Here is a 16,353-nt window from a genome sequence, read left to right as displayed (position 1 = left end):
GGGAGGTTCAATAAATTCGTCAATGTCGATGGCTGATGTAAACTAAAATGGATTGAGATCTCTAGCCCTGGAGCTGTATACGTAAGTGGGGAGGTAGGTCTTGTGAATTGTATATTTAGATTTGAGTTTGTTGCCGTAGACGGGCCATTCCTGTTGATGGGGTAAAGGTGGCGCCTTGCACCTTCCATCCCCCCTCTCTCCATGGCACTTGAACTTGTCCAGACAAAATTCTTTTAAAAAGAAAAGAGGGTAGTAGACTAGTAGTGTAGTGGCTTACCAGCAGCCTCTAACCCTCAGTCTTGCTTTGGATACAGCAGTGGGGAAAAGGTTGAAACTAAATAAGTGTTTGCACCTCAAAGCAAATACTGAAACTGAATCGTTTCGACTGTTTCTTCACTTAGCCTGTTAACGAGAACAAAAACAACCGATCAAGGACATTGGCTTCAAAACATGGCGACCGACGACAAACCACAAACATGTGAACTCGAAATGGGATACCAAACAACTGTGGTAAGTTGGAATCTCATCTGATTTTTTTTATTGTTACGTTACAGTGGGATCCCGTATTTACAATTGCGAATGAAGACTGTTGTGTTTTTGTCGGCTAGGGCAACAATCGTTGATGTAGTGTCTGAATTTGTCAACTGTCATCGAGAACAAAAAGCTTACCCAGCTTAAATGGCGATGTAGCTAATTGCATTTAGATGTATTTACTCATGTTAATCTGAAGTAGCGGTTTCATTGTTTCTTGGAATTTTCCAGTAGTTCAAAGAACAACGGCGATAGCTCAGTGTCGTTCCGTACGCCCCCAATCCTCTCGATGACCCTCTAGTCGAGAGAGGTGCTTTTATTTTTAGTTTTGGCCTTGCTAAACACAAAGATGCTCGAGGACAGCGATCAGCTCCGACGACCTTGCTTGACTGTCGTAGCCTTTTGTGTTGTTTTTTTGGAAATGTAGGCAGAGAAATCTGACAGGTTTGATACCAAATAACGCCCATTGCCTGTAGTTCATTGAACTTCAGCATTTGTCTTCAGGGAATTATTTAATCTCGCGATTGATTGATTTCCATCTATCTCTTTGTTCACTGATACACCACACATATATGTGTTACTATTTTTTAGCCGCCACCGCCTGTTTAAAGGCTCAGCTGCTTTCCCTTCTTAGCCGCAAGCTAGAAGTGAAAACGACCCCATTTTCTTGTGTAACTAAGGGCATCCAACGGTGTGGCAGAAGCTATTGTTAACCTCAAACTACACGTTTTTGTGGTCAAAGAAAAGGAAATAGAAAAACACATGGTGGGGAAAACCCTTTCGTGAAACCCCTCGTTTTTTCTTCGGCCTATTTTCCATAAGCCTGGGGTCACACTTAACAGTGTAAAGAAATCGTTGTTCTACACACATACTATCCCCAGTCTGTAAGCTAGAGAGATGCTTTGTTGGGTGGCCAAGCAGTTCGCCAGATGATACGGGGCATTGTGTGTCAAAGTCATCTTATTACCAACGCTGATCGCATGGGAAGTAGACAAAGAATGAAGTTTGACTGGTTCAATCCGATTCAAATACAAGTGTATCTCTGTCTGTTGTGGAAAGTAATGCCAAAGAAATGATGAATGAACGAGTTATCCAAAACAAGATCTCGAATGATAGTCTCTCGTACACTGCTCTCGTAGAAGCTGGTTTACAAACAGTAACCATAGTATCGAGATCTCATCATGCGTGATGATGGCTATGCACTTTTCTCATTTCCCATTGAAGGAAAAGCCGGTACAAACCAGAATAATCAAAGTGACGATCTTCACAATGAAAGGAAAAAGAACCATATAATTGGACAAATTGATTACCACATTAGGCATTAATAACTTTCATTCTCTCCTCGTGTTACAGTCCGCTCATAAATCACGTAGAGGCGACTTTGTTCATTAAAAAAAAAAAAACTGGCTGGACATTACATCCATTATTACTTCATCATTAACCAGGTTATTGTCCATTGTTATTGAAAACCAAGCAATCCCTACTTCCTGGCTATTACGCAAGAATTGCCTGATAATGCGGTCAAAACACCCTTTTATTTTTTATCGTGTCCGTTTTGTTTTAGAGGGCTAATGACTTTTGGTATCGGTGTTATGGGGTATGGGTTGATCCTTTTGCCTCCGTCTTCCTGCTGATGGAAGCAAAGAGGGAGGGTGTTTGGAAGATGAGTTTTGTTTTCGCTGCTCTCCGATTGGACAGCTAGTAGAGCAGCTCAGATCGATTGCAGTTTACAAGTCCTTGGGCTTTGAATGATGATTTCACATCCTCCTACACGATGAGGCCATCAACACTTGTCACATATCATCGTGACTCTTCGTCTGATTGGACGAAAGTGAAGACGAGTCGTCTAGGGCAAACTGAATAAATGCAAGAGTTGATTTGAAGTTGAACATCAGTACGAAGCCCCATTGTTAAGACTCTGTAATTCGTACTGATTTGCTGCCTTGTCAATTAAGTCATTTAAACCGTAATTTCTTTTCGTTTTTGTTTCGTTTAAATTTATCGTGGCGTTCGGTGCTATGCGAAGATGTACGGCCGGTACACTCGGAGTTTGGGCGAATACGCCCGCGAACAAGCTGCCGAATTACGCGAAATGCAAAAGAATCACAAAAGGGAGGAAAAGATAAGAAATAAGGAACTACGCTCTTATCAAGGCAAATGGACTTCGCGATTCTTCCGGCTAATATCCTTTTTATGGCGACACACGTTCGCCAAAATCGGTGAAGATTGGGTCTTCTTGGCGCTCCTAGGTAGCATCATGGCCTTGCTTAGCTACATTATGGATTACGGAGTCAGTCTATGCAACACTGGTAAGTTAATTCTCATTAAAAATAATGTTTAACTAAGGCTATTAATTTGAAATTTTACCTTTAGCGCGCATGTGGATGTATTTTGAACTGGCTACGCATCCAACGGAACGCTATCTAGCTTGGATTTGTTTGCCCGTCTTCCTCGTCCTCTTTTCCGCTGGATTTGTCTACTTACTAGCTCCACAAGCTATAGGTAATTTTTATTTGCCCTTAACTTATGATTCATTTAATAAAAGCGCATTCGTTGTTAAATTTTATTTCAGGTTCAGGAATACCGGAGATGAAAACTATTCTGCGAGGTGTCGTTCTCAAAGAGTATTTGACATTCCGAACCGGAGTGGCAAAAATTGTAGCTCTAACGGCAGCGCTTGGTAGTGGCATGCCATTAGGCAAAGAGGTATAATTATTTTTAGTAGAATCAACATTTTACCGTTACTATGATTTGGTAATTTTAGGGCCCCCTAGTGCACATTGCCAGCGTCGTGGCTACTCTCATGTCCAAGATGGTGACATCTTTCAAAGGAATTTACGAGAACGAGTCGAGAAACAGCGAAATGTTGGCTGCCGCTTGCGCAGTTGGTGTTTCCTGTAACTTTGCTGCACCAATTGGAGGTAATTAACTTTGTTGGGTTAGGTTAGTTTTTTTTCCCTATTCATTAATTTTGTTTTCTCTTAGGGGTGCTGTTTAGTATTGAAGTCACGTCCGTTTATTTCGCCATCCGTAATTATTGGCGTGGCTTCTTTTCCGCAGTTTTGGCGCTCTGATGTTTCGGCTTTTGGTACAATGCATTCCATACAAAAATTCTTACTAATTAGCCCATTCACTAACTCTGGCATTATTTTTCCTTATTTGTCCAGGCTTACTGGTTCGAAACAGAAGGTAAAAAAATTGTCCTTCAATTTTTCTCCCATTAACATTTATGAATAATCTGATATCTAATTTGTTATTTAAAACAAACAGAAACCTTGACAGCAATGTTTCGAACCGACTTTCGAGTTGATTTTCCTTATGATCCCCATGAGCTTTTTATCTACGCACTGATTGGGTGAGATAATTGATAGATTTATTGCTATAGCCGACACCTCACTATATTCTCATTCCACGTGATTTTATCGGCCTTTTGTATTATTAGGGCTTTTGGTGGCTTATCGGGAGCCCTATTTGTGTTATGTCACAGGAAATACGTCCTCTTCATGCGGAAAAATAAAAGAATCAGCGCGTTTCTTCAAAAGAAGTAAGTCGCAATATTTTTTTTAATCGTCTCATTTTACGTTTGGCATTTGATAACCATAATCAACAACAAACAACTCGCCTTTCTTTTGCACTACAATTTTTGTTTCATTATTATTCGATTCCACTAGTCGCTTTATCTATCCCGGTCTGGTTTCGCTTTTCATCGCAACCTTGTACTTCCCTCCGGGTTTGGGCCAGTTCTTGGTATCAACACTGACCACTCGACAACAAATCATGAGTTTATTTTCCAACTTTACCTGGATGAGCGATGACTTGACGGCAGAGCAGGCTGAGATTGTTTCTAAGTGGACAAATGAGTACAGCAATCTCTTTGTTACGCTTGGAATCTACATGGCCACAACGGTATTCGCGTAAAACAGTGCGCATGAATAATTTCGACGAAAGTAACGGTTGTTTGTTTTCATAGTTTTTTATGACCGTGTTGGCCTCTACGCTTCCTGTCCCTTCTGGCAGTCTCATCCCAATTTTTAAAATCGGCGCGGCTTTTGGGCGTATCATTGGCGAAGCTATGCACCTTTGGTTCCCAGAAGGAATTCGCATAGGATCCATCATATCACCTATCCTCCCAGGTAATGAGATAGTCCAGCATTTTTTCTATTCACAAATTTTATGCAAAATGGAAATGAAACCGTTGGCTTTATTCAGGAGGATACGCTATCGTAGGAGCAGCTGCATTTTCAGCTGGTGTGACCCATTCCATCTCGATTTGCGTGGTTGTCTCCGAAATGACTGGGCAAATCCAACACATCATCCCTGTCCTAGTGGCCGTCTTGGTTTCTAATGCCATTTCTACACTTTTACAACCATCTCTTTACGATTCAATTATCATGATCAAGAAATTGCCATATTTACCGGGCATCATATCTTCCAGCAGTGGTATTTAAATCATTAAGCTTAAAAATTTGGCTAAAATAACAGCTGATTTTTATTAACAGCTGCCTACGAGATTTTCGTTGAAGATTTCATGAATCGCAACATCAAATACATTTGGAATGGCATGACTTTTGCAGAGCTGAAAGCCGTTATAAGGGAAAGACAGAAAATCCGCTCTTTTCCGCTTGTGGATAACCCAAGTTTGTTACTTCCTGAATATTTAGCAATTTTCCCATATTTGCAATTCCTTCCACTCTGTAGGAAACATGGTTCTCCTTGGATCTATTCAACGCGGTGAGCTGATCGAACTTGTAAAGCGTCACGTTGGGCATGAACGGCGCATGAAAGTGGCTGCGCAACGACAAATGGAAATTCAGGCGAGGTGAGTTCGTGTTGGATCAAGTCCAATTTGAAAGAAAGTTCTGATTAATGATTTGAATTTCGTGCAGGAGCTGCGGTCATGTTATCCCGATAAACCTTGATCCCCCACCATGTCGTCTGGTTAAAACAAAAGAATCGCCAGCACAGGATTGCAACAAACAACAAACTTCTCGGTTCGAAGTTGTGAAAGCGGCAGATGATTTGGGGAGTGGCTCAACCGAACCTGCAATTGAACGTTCATCGCAACAACTTCAGCAACTCCAGCTGATCACGTTATTGCCGTTACCCGAGCCGCAAACTCCCGTTTCCATTCAGTCTATTGAAACAGATGAAGTAGGATCGACCCATTGATATGCTCTATTTAAGCATTGCTAAAAAAAAATGTCTCCCACCATTTCATTGTAGGAAACGCAACCAAGAAAATCAATTCTGAAAAAAATTAATCGCTTCGGTTCCACTAGGCCAACATCGTCTCAACAAGCGATCCATACGACTCCTACTTCAACGATAAACGAGGCCGAAGGAAGGTCAGTATCCTACATTATTCAGCACCGAAGGCTGATTCTCATGCATTTTTCATCACACAGCAAATTCCGACAAGCCATAGGCGCTTTTATCCGCAAATCGACTGCAAATGGAGGCATCTTTAATTTTTCTATTGCTTCCACATCTACACCAAATAGTCCAAATGTGTTCAAAAACGTTGGAGCAACGGTGAGACTTGTTTTTAAAATTTTACAAGAACATTACTTTACAGATTTTTGATTTATGCAGAGTAAATCGATTGATATGACACCCGAAGAGAAGAAAGAATGGGAAGAAAGTGAAATGCTTAAACCAGTAGACTTCCACATGTGCCACGTAGACCCCGCTCCGTTTCAACTAGTTGAACGAACCTCCCTGCTCAAAGTCCATTCAATGTTCTCATTGTTGGGCGTCAATCGCGCTTATGTTACGACGATTGGCCGGCTCATTGGAATAGTATCCTTATCAGAAGTGAGTCCCTCTTGTTTGATTTTACCCAACATTGCCATTTGTTAAAGCCTGTTTTTTTCTGGAATTTTGATTCTAGCTACGTAAGGCTATTGAAGACGTTAATTCAGGTGTGTCTCTAGCATTTCACCGTTATAGCCTTAGCAGTCAAGGTGAGAGCGGCGAATTCGATCTTCAAGGTGTCTCCCCGGGCGCTCCGAAAGACATCGAAACAGGTACAAGGCAAACAACCGTATTGTTGTTTTTTTTTGTGAAAATTGCAAAAGAAAAGGAAAAAAAATTCTTACCACAAAAACGTTATTTTGGTACGCACAGGTCCCGATTTGCCCGGAGTGTCCGATTCTGATTCAGAGACTGACCAAGACGAATCACCTTCATCTGCCTTTGTGATTCCGGTGCAATTTGATGTTCATCAACTGCCAACCGTGTCGGTCGATGTAGAGAACACTGCGTCAACGATCCTGCCGCAGGACAATAGCATCAAATTGATTGTGCCCAGTGGATTTGCATGCCCCAGTAGGACTGGAGAATCTTCTAACACCAATAGTAATTAAACCAGTTGTAAAATGAAATCAAACTTTCCTATGTTTGATTGCAATGAAAATTGCAACAGGACTTAAAAAAAGGCGAGGATCAGTATTAAAATGTGTTATGGACTATGTTCTAAATGGAACATGATGTTAGAATTGAAGCTAATTGCATTTAATTTCGCCTTTCTTTTTAACGTAAATATCATCGTGTGTTCCCTTTGTGCTCAAACTTATAGATTGCTTTAGAATCGTCTTTGAATGAATACCTCATTTCCCCCTCTAAACGTTTGTTGATTGACATGTCAACAACACCGCCATTTCGTAATGCAATGAGTTCAGTTATTCTACCCGAGATGTTGGACTCGTCATTGTAGAATTTAAAAGTGACCAATACCCTCTCATTCCGTTATTTGCTTTTTGTCGTTTTCATTTTCTTTTGTTTCCTGACCAGAATGCTAAGCCACTTGTTTACTTCTCAGAGTTGACCTCTCTTTTCACGAGCAAGCTGTTTTGGTATGTCAAGTTCGTACCATTTATTGTCTTTCATGTCTCATTCCTTGTTTTATTTGTATTCACGAAACGAATAGATTTTTCCTTTATGTTGACCAGTCCTTCGTGTGCCATTTTCTCGTAATATGGTAAGCGAAAAAACGGCTAAGTTTAAACGTTTGCAGCAGACGACAACAGAAATCGGTTAGAAAAATTCTTTATCTGGAAAAAGCGTGATCGCCGATACATTGTCACCTTTGATACTTCCTTATCCCTTGTTCAAAATCTCTGCCCGTTGATCGGTCATTTCCCAGCATGTCTGGCCATAGGTGCAATTCAAGGAAATAAATGTATGGCTGCCTGAAGGGGGGGCCCATGTGCATGTCGTTGGACCCAAGTGACTCAGACGCCTTTCGTCAGTCGAGCCCGAGCGCTCTAGTTGGTGGGTTGTGCCCACGTTGTTCTCAATTCGACCATCATTAGTAAGTAAATAAAAAGTTGCTTAGGGGGGTTAAATAAAGTACTAGAGTTGCTATTGAAAGATCGTTGACCTTGGTTTTTTTGTTCCTTTGTTGACGTCAGTGGACACTTTTGAAAAACAAAATCTAGTGGTTTTTCCGAGCATTTTTCAGGGCCAAAAGTCATCTATCACAACATTTACACCTCATGTTCTAATAGTAGTGCAAACGCCCCAAAATTCAAGGGAACAAAAGTAATCAGTGCAAATATCGATAAAAAAAAAGAAACACACGAAAATGGCGTCAGCAGAAGTGGCAAGCAACGACAATAAAAATGTACTGGAGATGGGCTACCAGACAACTTTGGTAAGTTTGGACGTTTTTTCCAAAATTTGCTCTAGATTATTAGATTGAAAACCACAACCACAAATAAAGGTTATCACCCTAATGGCGGATATTCTGTACTGTGTGTGTTGAATTTTCAATGCCGACATTTCCTGCACAGTAATTCAATAAGATAAAAATTGAAGACTAAGATGATTCTAGTAACGAAATTAGAAAAAAGTGAACCCGTTGCAGACGCTAATACCGTTGTACTGCATCCTCATTGTGTTGTTGCAATGGGACTCTTTCGTTACACGTTTTTCCCACTGGCAAACTATAGCGATATCTATTATTCGACTGATAAGCAACTGCTCGTTACATGCCTTTGGAAAAGAGAGCCGACATAATCTAAATCTATTAACTTTCTTGCTTACTCATTTCAATACCTGCGGCTCGCGTGGACATCCCCCTTCAGCCTGTAATTTTCATGATTGTTGTTTGCGTTGGAACTCCGTAATGCAAAGATGACGAGCGGTGAAGATTCCGGTTTTTGACCGTCACAGTACACTTACTCATTATAAGAATTTCAAAATGCATTTACAAAAAACCATGGACCGCAATGTGAGGTGTTTTCCTGTTTCTCGTACCAGGGACCGACCTTCCTTGAATTGGGAAAAGTACAAAGACAAATATTTATGAAGTTTCCAGAAGATCTAGACTGTGGCTTTCAGGTTTCCCCTTCGTCGTTTCCTCTATGCGAATTGAAAACCAGAAACTAAAAACCATGTGCACGCCTTAACAGGCGCTATAGCCCAGTAACGGATGGAAAGCATTACAATATCAAGATTTTATTTAGATCAAGATAACCTTGTTCTGATTTACCTGTTTACTAAAAGAATGAAAGTGAACAGGGATAGGACAAAAAAAACAAAAACAAGGGACAACGCCCCATTGTATTACTCGAACTTGATACTGGAAAAACTGAAGGTTATCATAAATAGCTGGATGGCATACAATTAATCGATACCTGTTGGTACGTGGGCTGTAATGACAACACGACATCGAACAATACAAAGAGTTGGCAAAATGAATGGTGTGTAGTAAAAATTGTGACTAAGCATAATTAGTTTTGGCCTTCCTCTTGTGAATGACACGTCGCTCTTCGTCATCAATTGTGAATCAGTTTTAAGTAGTTTGCGTTCATGCACACGACGGCGTCGAGTTTCCCTTCCTGGTGGTGTGATACCGAATCGCCCACAAATGATAAACCACGATTTCCGGGAACCTTTACAATGCACTCTCATATACAGTTCTTTTTGTTTCGGTTCGATCTTACTTTTCCTTCTGTCATATTTAATTTCAAACGCTTTCCTTCATTGCTTCACCGCCGATTATGAACTATCGCATGCCCCACTTAACCATCCTAAATACGAATTCAGATATCTAGGCTAACAACAGAAATTATTTTAACGTTACTTGATGGCCGGTGAAATTAAATTTGGCAGAAAGAGTACAGTTATATTAGCCTCTTACCTTCTTTTGATTATGATGTGTTCTAAGAAAAAGTACAAAGAGCCGTAGGGTTTCATGAATAACATGTTTTGTTTTTTTTGTTTTAAAAAGATGTACGGCCAATATTCGAGGAGCCTCGCTGATTACGCTAAAGAACAGGCGCAACATATCCGCCGGCGTGAAAGAAAGAGCGTCACCGGAGATAAGATACGAAGTAAGGAACTGCAGGCTCATTATGGCAAGTGGTTTGCTCGTTTTCTCCAACTGCTCAAATACATTTGGAGCAAAACGTTCGCAAAAGTAGGAGAAGATTGGGCTTTCCTTGCCCTACTTGGCATAATAATGGCTCTCCTAAGCTTTACCATGGACTTGGGCATCTACATGTGTTTTACTGGTAGGTTTTGCTAAAACAAAAACAAAAATTTTATTTTACTCACTACTTTTATGACAACACTTATTTTTATGGACGCCCAAAGCTCGCCTTTGGATGTATAATGAGTTTACCATCCATCCTGCTGTTCAATACTTGGCCTGGATCACGTTGCCCATCTCCCTCGTTCTATTTGCGGCCGGTTTCGTATTTATAGTTTCACCCCAAGCTGTCGGTATTTATGCCCCTTTTTTTTTAAATCTTAATAATTCATCTTTGGATGAAAGACCGCGAAATTTTACAACCTTGATTCTCATGGCGGCATTTATTGAACTCTTTCAGGCTCAGGGATTCCCGAAATGAAGACTATCATGCGGGGCGTGGTCCTTAAAGAGTATTTGACATTTCGCACACTAGTTGCCAAAACTGTTGGCCTTACTGCTGCCTTGGGTTCTGGCATGCCCTTAGGAAAAGAGGTAGATAATATTTTTTTTTTTTTTTGCTGGCAGATGAACCAGATTTCACAAAATACGAAATTCTAACGGTTTAAACAGGGTCCGCTAGTTCATATCGGCAGTATTGTTGGTACACTTTTGTCGCAGCTACTCTCTTCTTTTAAAGGAATTTACGAAAACGAGTCACGAAAGACTGATATGTTAGCTGCTGCTTGTGCCGTGGGCGTGTCCTGCAGCCTTGGTGCTCCCATAGGAGGTAAGGGAATCGATTGGCGAAAGGCATTTTGTCCATTCGTTGCACCATAATCAATTCACCGGTTTGGAAATAATTCTTGATTGAAACGATAGGGGTGCTGTTTAGCATTGAAGTCACTTCCGTATATTTTGCAATTCGAAATTACTGGTAAGTTCACTTTAGAATGGCAATGGTTGACCTGGAAAGGTAAACGAACTAATTGAAAATTCTATTGATAAAGGCGCGGTTTCTTCTCTGCTGTCTTTAGCGCCCTCATGTTTCGTCTTTTGGTGAGCATTTTCATCTTGATTCTCTTTAATTATGATCCGTTATTTAACAACCCTTATAACCTACTTTATCTGATTTTCGATGTAGGCTTATTGGTCCAATTCAGAAGGTACTATGTCAATCAATAATCTATATTACCTCCAATGTTTGATAATTTTGTTGTGATTTTAGAAACTCTTACGACAGTCTTTCCTACAAATTTTCAAGTCGATTTCCCCTACGATCCTCATGAATTATTTATTTTTGCGCTTGTGGGGTTAGTTTTTTATAATTCTAGCCAAACTAGTTGCCACATTTGTTACAGTTTAAAATAATCATCAATTTCAATCAAAAGGGTTTTTGGCGGCCTGTCTGGAGCCGTTTTCGTTTTATTTCATCGACGTTATGTCCTTTTTATGCGCAACAATAAAAAGATTAGCACATTCCTCAAATTCAAGTAAGTGTTTTCCATTCGTCTTTATTCATTTCAAAGTCTCATTGTTCTCTTCATATCCATTGTTATCGTTTGCAGCCGCTTCATTTATCCGAGTCTGGTGTCTGTCTTTATTGCATCGCTATTTTACCCTTCGGGTTTTGGACGTTATTTGGCCACGACATTATCGACTAAACAGCAGGTCGGTGCCTTGTTTGGCAATTTTACTTGGTTGAGCGATGACCTGTCGGTAGAGCAAGCTGATAGGCTCTCGCACTGGGATGTTGAAAACACGAACCTCTTTGTAGCTCTTGGAATTTTCATGACGGCCAACGTAAGTTTCCGTTTGTTTTTAAATCATTCAAAGAAAGTGGATAACAATAATTCATGTCATTTTTAATTTATAGTTCTTTTTGAGTATTCTTGCATCGACGTTACCTGTTCCTACGGGCAGCCTTCTTCCCATTTTTAAAGTGGGGGCGGCGTTTGGAAGAATGATAGGCGAAGCTATGTATCTATGGTTTCCGGAGGGTATCCGCACTGCTGGAGTCTTACATCCTATTTTACCAGGTATGATCTTGTATTCAGCTCAATGATAGGACTTGATCCACAATATCCCGATTTAGGAGGCTACGCTATTGTTGGTGCGGCAGCCTTCTCGGCCGGTGTTACTCACACGGTTTCGATTAGCGTTGTCGTTGCAGAAATGACTGGCCAAATCCATCATATCATTCCCGTCCTTGTAGCTGTTATAGTGTCCAATGCCATATCTACTCTACTCCAACCATCACTCTACGAGTCAATTATCATGATCAAGAAGCTGCCTTATCTTCCTAATATTCTTCCATCGAGAAGCGGTATGGTAACATTCCTCTCGGTTACTCTTTTTCTAAATTCAACTTAAATGTTTTTATTGAATGTTATGTAGCTATCCATAGCATCTGCGTCGAGGATTTCATGAACCGTAATGTCAAGTATATCTGGCATGGAATTACATATGGTGAGCTGAAAACTATAATCGAAAATAGTCAAGGAATCCGTTCGTTCCCTCTGCTGGGCGATACAGGTAATGAGCTAATTTTTACCTAGACATGTAGAGGTGAAACAACATCAATTCTTTTTTTCTCTAATGCAGAACAACAAATTTTGTTTGGCTCTGTTCAACGCTTAGAATTACTAGCTTTATTAGAACGTCATATCGGACCCGAGCGCCGTGCAGAGGTCGCTGCTAAGCGTTTTGTAGAAGCAAGGTAATTTCTGCAAACAGCATAATTAAAGTTTCTTTTTAAATTCCACTTTACTCATCGTAAGTAGCTAGTACTCTGTACTTTCATATACGGCTGGGTTAGTATTTGGCTATGAATAGGCGGTCCTAGTGCTAGGAAAAAGGCAAATAATACGCATCCTCAAATTCATCGTTACATTTTTGGATCATTTTAGAAAAAAGGAACTTCGCCGAAAAGCTAGAATGGCTTTGCTATCTGCCGAAACTGTTACTATCCCTCCAACACAGCTGATGCCTCAATCCGAACTTATGACCCAGCAGCCTAACGTTCCTGTCCGGCGAAAAGTATCACGTTTTGAGATAATCACATCACCTAACACAGCTACCGCAGTTGTTTCCAATATCGAAACGGTGCAACCCTCAGAGGCCCCACTGCCACAAGCCAGTGCATGTACTTTATCTTCTGACCCGTTGGCAATAACTCGAATTACTGTTGAACCCGATGATAAAGAACAGGCCATTACGGTAGGACAAAAAATGTTGCTAGCATGCGTTATTCATCTAATGTTGCTGTTTTAATTGGTTTTTCATGACTTTCTGCAACGCTGCTTAATGGATAGAATCTCAAGACGCCACCCCAGAGATTTATCAAATCTATTCTCAAGAGGACTAGCTCATTTACCTTCCCTCACGGAGAACGATCTAAACATTCCTCGTCCGCTGACCTCTCAGCACCCACAACCTACTCCACCGTGACTGGGGTCGAGGGAAGGTATCGTATTTGATGGACTTTTTGTTTCTATTATCTATTTGGACTCATAATCGTGCTTTCCACAGCAAATTCCGCAACGCCATCGAGACCATTCTCCGATCAAAGCAATCAGATTCTGGAGACAGTGATAATTTCAGTTTCCTTAGCAGCATGACGGCGGTGCCTCCTATTCCACCTCACTTCAAACGAAAAGTTTGTATTACATTTGGATTTTTTTTTTTTTTCATTTTGAAAACTGATTTTAAATTATTCATGGCATCTAGGGAAGTTATTCGTTAAAAACCAAAGAGCGCGGTACTGACATGTCTCCTGAAGAACAAGCGGAATGGGAGAAACATGAAATGTTGAAGCCGGTGGACTTCAAAAAGTGCTCAGTTGATCCTGCCCCATTCCAGTTGGTCGAACGGACCTCGCTACTAAAAGTTCATTCCATATTTTCACTACTTGGAGTCCATCACGCTTACGTTACTACTCTAGGGAAACTAGTTGGTGTCGTTTCTCTTACAGAGGTAATTACAAGTTGTTATAAAATCTAATTGATAATTAAGCGGGACGAAGTAGTGTGATAATAATTGAATGTCTCATCTCATTAGCTGCGCAAAGCGATTGAAGACGTCAACTCAGGTGTGCTTCTAGGCGCTAGTGCACGTGTTGGAAATGTCCTGGATGATACGAGCAGCGATGAACTATTGCAAAGCACCATCGAGAAAGATAGCGAGACAGGTATATTTAACACAATGACTAGTCAAATCAATTCTCACTGGGTGTCTAGTAATGTGGTCGTAACGTTTTTCTGCTTGTCTTAACAGAATCGCACCATTCAGAAAACGAAAAATCTGACCCAGAAACACCTACGTTAACTCCGCGACATGTTAAGTTTAAGTTTTTACGACAACTGTCTGTCTCTCGTGGTACGGGAACGGTTGACACTAATATTTCAAAAGGCAATGTAAATGCTCCTGTTGAAAATTCTCGCATTGATAATCAGCCTTGAGCTGCATTATCTACCCGTGATTCTCGATCAAAATTTTGTAGTAACGAATTATTTTTGCATCCCTTTTACACTCAAGGTGTTAAAACCATGTCCGTTACCGACGATTTTAAATGTATGACGGTTGATTTCCTAACTGTCCGTTTACCGTTTGTACAGTTTAATACGAATGAAATTGTTCTTAGTTTACAGCCACGCTTAGATCGGAATCTTTGCATTTTTCTGAAGATTTTGCATTTAATTATTTTTGAAACATTGTAAATTTTTTTTTACCCTTCCCTTTGGGGGGGGGGGGGGGCCAACACAATTTCTAGACGAAACTTGTAGGATTCTGTTTCAATTAATTTTGATATAGTTTCAATAACGAGAATGTTTTACCACGTAAAGTGATTAGGAACAATGTGTTAACGGTCTCGAATTTTCTGCCACCAAAGTGAAGGACGAAAAGCAGGTAGTTATTTTTAATACCCTATAGTTCTATTAACGAACACATTAAAAAAAAAAGAACACCAACACGATTAGCGAAAACCATGAAAGAACAAATTAAGTTAAGGAGTTTATCAAGCATTCTACTACCTGATAAAAACAAATAAAAATCTCTCCAACGATTTCTTGACTCCAGGTTTTACTGGCTTGCATTGACTATGTGAATGAAATCAGGTTTGAGTGAAGCTCCTCCAACGAGCGATCCGTCGATATCGACTTCTTTAGCTAGCTCACGGCAATTTTCAGCAGTGACAGATCCACCATAAATAATTCGAACCTTTTGGGCAACATCAGCATTCACGTTTTCAGACAACCATTGCCGCAATTTTCCATGGACTTCTTGAGCCTTTAAACAAGATAATAATGTAGAAGAAGAATAGATAACCTATAGAAACTGATAACAAACCTGCTGAGGAGAAGCTGTCTTTCCAGTTCCAATAGCCTGAAATTGGAACAAAAAGACAATAGTTATGTCAGTTAGGTGCAATCAATAATTTTGATCTTTACCCAAACAGGTTCATAGGCAATCACAACATTTTCCCATTTATCTAGAGGTATCTTTTCTACAATTGCTTTAAGCTGACTGAAGACAACTTCCTCTGTTTTACCAGCTTCACGCTCCTCAAGTTTCTCTCCAATGCAGGGAATGACTTTGAGGCCTTCACTGAGGGCATGATTGACTTTCTCTGCAATAAGCTAATGATCCAGATATGCACATTGAGAAGATTAAAACAAGGTATGTTTTCTTAATTTAAGTTGAGTTCTTACAGCATCAGATTCACCAAATACATTCCTTCTTTCTGAGTGGCCTAGGATGACCCACTCTACACCAACATCCTTGATCATAGCAGGTGAAATTTCACCTATCCAAGTTTTAATAATAGTATTCAAGCAATACTTAATGTAATGGAATTGAAAAATACCAGTGAAAGCTCCCTTAGAGACCTTGTAGCAATTCTGAGCAGCAACTCCAATGGTAGCTGGCAGCTTTTGACGGGAGTATTCCAGATAGCAAGATGGGACACCACATACCAATTCTATGAGACAATCAATCCATCTGCAATAGCACAAGTATTGCAAATAATGTATTAATTTACCCGTATTAGGATCAAGAGGGCCGGCAGTAAGGAAGGCGATGATTCCATCAATCTCTTTCTTGTTGCCATTCATCTTCCAGTTTCCGCCAACAAAGAATTTCCGTTCGGGTGCCATTATGAATTCAATGGATATAGGTAACTGTCCTACAGAGATGTTGGAAGAGACTGAATCTGTACCGGTACGGGTCTGACGGGAATTAATGTCGTGTGAAGTTCACGTTCACCTTGAGCTGCCCTTTAGATCGATTGACAACTAGATATCGTCTGCTGGGAGTTTGATTTTGTGTTTATATGAAACAAAGTGGTAAACTAAAAATGTCCCGTAACATAATAGTTTATAATTAACAATATAATGCAATTCATAAAA

The 16,353-nt window shown here is 40.3% G+C and overlaps 4 protein-coding genes across 4 annotated transcripts in view; 2 read left to right on the top strand and 2 right to left on the bottom strand.

Annotated features, from left to right (window-relative positions):
* Window positions 1-6,109, bottom strand: part of LOC130691917 (receptor-type guanylate cyclase gcy-5-like) — a 41,918-nt gene extending 35,809 nt beyond the window's left edge. Inside the window, exon 1 of the mRNA XM_057514953.2 lies at window positions 6,105-6,109. The gene's annotated coding sequence lies outside the window, so the exon portion shown is untranslated. The remainder of the gene's footprint in view (window positions 1-6,104) is intronic.
* On the top strand, window positions 16-7,475 carry LOC130691921 (chloride channel protein 2-like). Its single transcript, XM_057514958.2, is given in 22 exon segments — window positions 16-327; window positions 402-510; window positions 2,558-2,840; window positions 2,905-3,033; window positions 3,104-3,237; window positions 3,296-3,452; window positions 3,517-3,591; window positions 3,594-3,619; window positions 3,699-3,720; window positions 3,802-3,886; window positions 3,974-4,075; window positions 4,203-4,437; window positions 4,502-4,664; window positions 4,741-4,971; window positions 5,031-5,168; window positions 5,230-5,350; window positions 5,418-5,682; window positions 5,755-5,876; window positions 5,937-6,063; window positions 6,124-6,345; window positions 6,422-6,557; window positions 6,658-7,475. Coding segments are annotated over 21 exon segments (3,072 nt in total). The 5' UTR covers window positions 16-327; window positions 402-450; the 3' UTR covers window positions 6,897-7,475.
* Window positions 7,476-7,776: 301 nt separating this feature from the next.
* On the top strand, window positions 7,777-14,598 carry LOC130691919 (chloride channel protein 2-like). Its single transcript, XM_057514956.2, has 21 exons — window positions 7,777-8,185; window positions 9,767-10,049; window positions 10,132-10,260; window positions 10,368-10,501; window positions 10,580-10,736; window positions 10,829-10,883; window positions 10,957-11,005; window positions 11,091-11,112; window positions 11,175-11,259; window positions 11,338-11,439; window positions 11,515-11,749; window positions 11,823-11,985; window positions 12,042-12,272; window positions 12,344-12,481; window positions 12,551-12,665; window positions 12,856-13,165; window positions 13,261-13,412; window positions 13,478-13,604; window positions 13,676-13,921; window positions 14,006-14,135; window positions 14,222-14,598. Exons 1-21 carry the CDS (start codon window positions 8,117-8,119, stop codon window positions 14,404-14,406), a joined length of 3,117 nt encoding a protein of 1,038 aa, XP_057370939.1. The 5' UTR covers window positions 7,777-8,116; the 3' UTR covers window positions 14,407-14,598.
* Window positions 14,599-14,858: 260 nt separating this feature from the next.
* Window positions 14,859-16,236, bottom strand: LOC130691932 (triosephosphate isomerase-like). Its single transcript, XM_057514974.2, has 6 exons — window positions 15,987-16,236; window positions 15,813-15,926; window positions 15,658-15,752; window positions 15,397-15,585; window positions 15,296-15,331; window positions 14,859-15,235 (listed from the first exon to the last, which is right to left on the bottom strand). Exons 1-6 carry the CDS (start codon window positions 16,099-16,101, stop codon window positions 15,029-15,031), a joined length of 756 nt encoding a protein of 251 aa, XP_057370957.1. The 5' UTR covers window positions 16,102-16,236; the 3' UTR covers window positions 14,859-15,028.
* Between the last annotated feature and the right edge of the window lie 117 nt (window positions 16,237-16,353).

This window comes from Daphnia carinata, chromosome 1 (assembly GCF_022539665.2).
Source record: "Daphnia carinata strain CSIRO-1 chromosome 1, CSIRO_AGI_Dcar_HiC_V3, whole genome shotgun sequence".
NCBI classification, from domain to species: domain Eukaryota; kingdom Metazoa; phylum Arthropoda; class Branchiopoda; order Diplostraca; family Daphniidae; genus Daphnia; species Daphnia carinata.
Note: the sequence above shows the minus strand (reverse complement) of the source record. Positions and strands in the feature narration are given on the sequence as shown.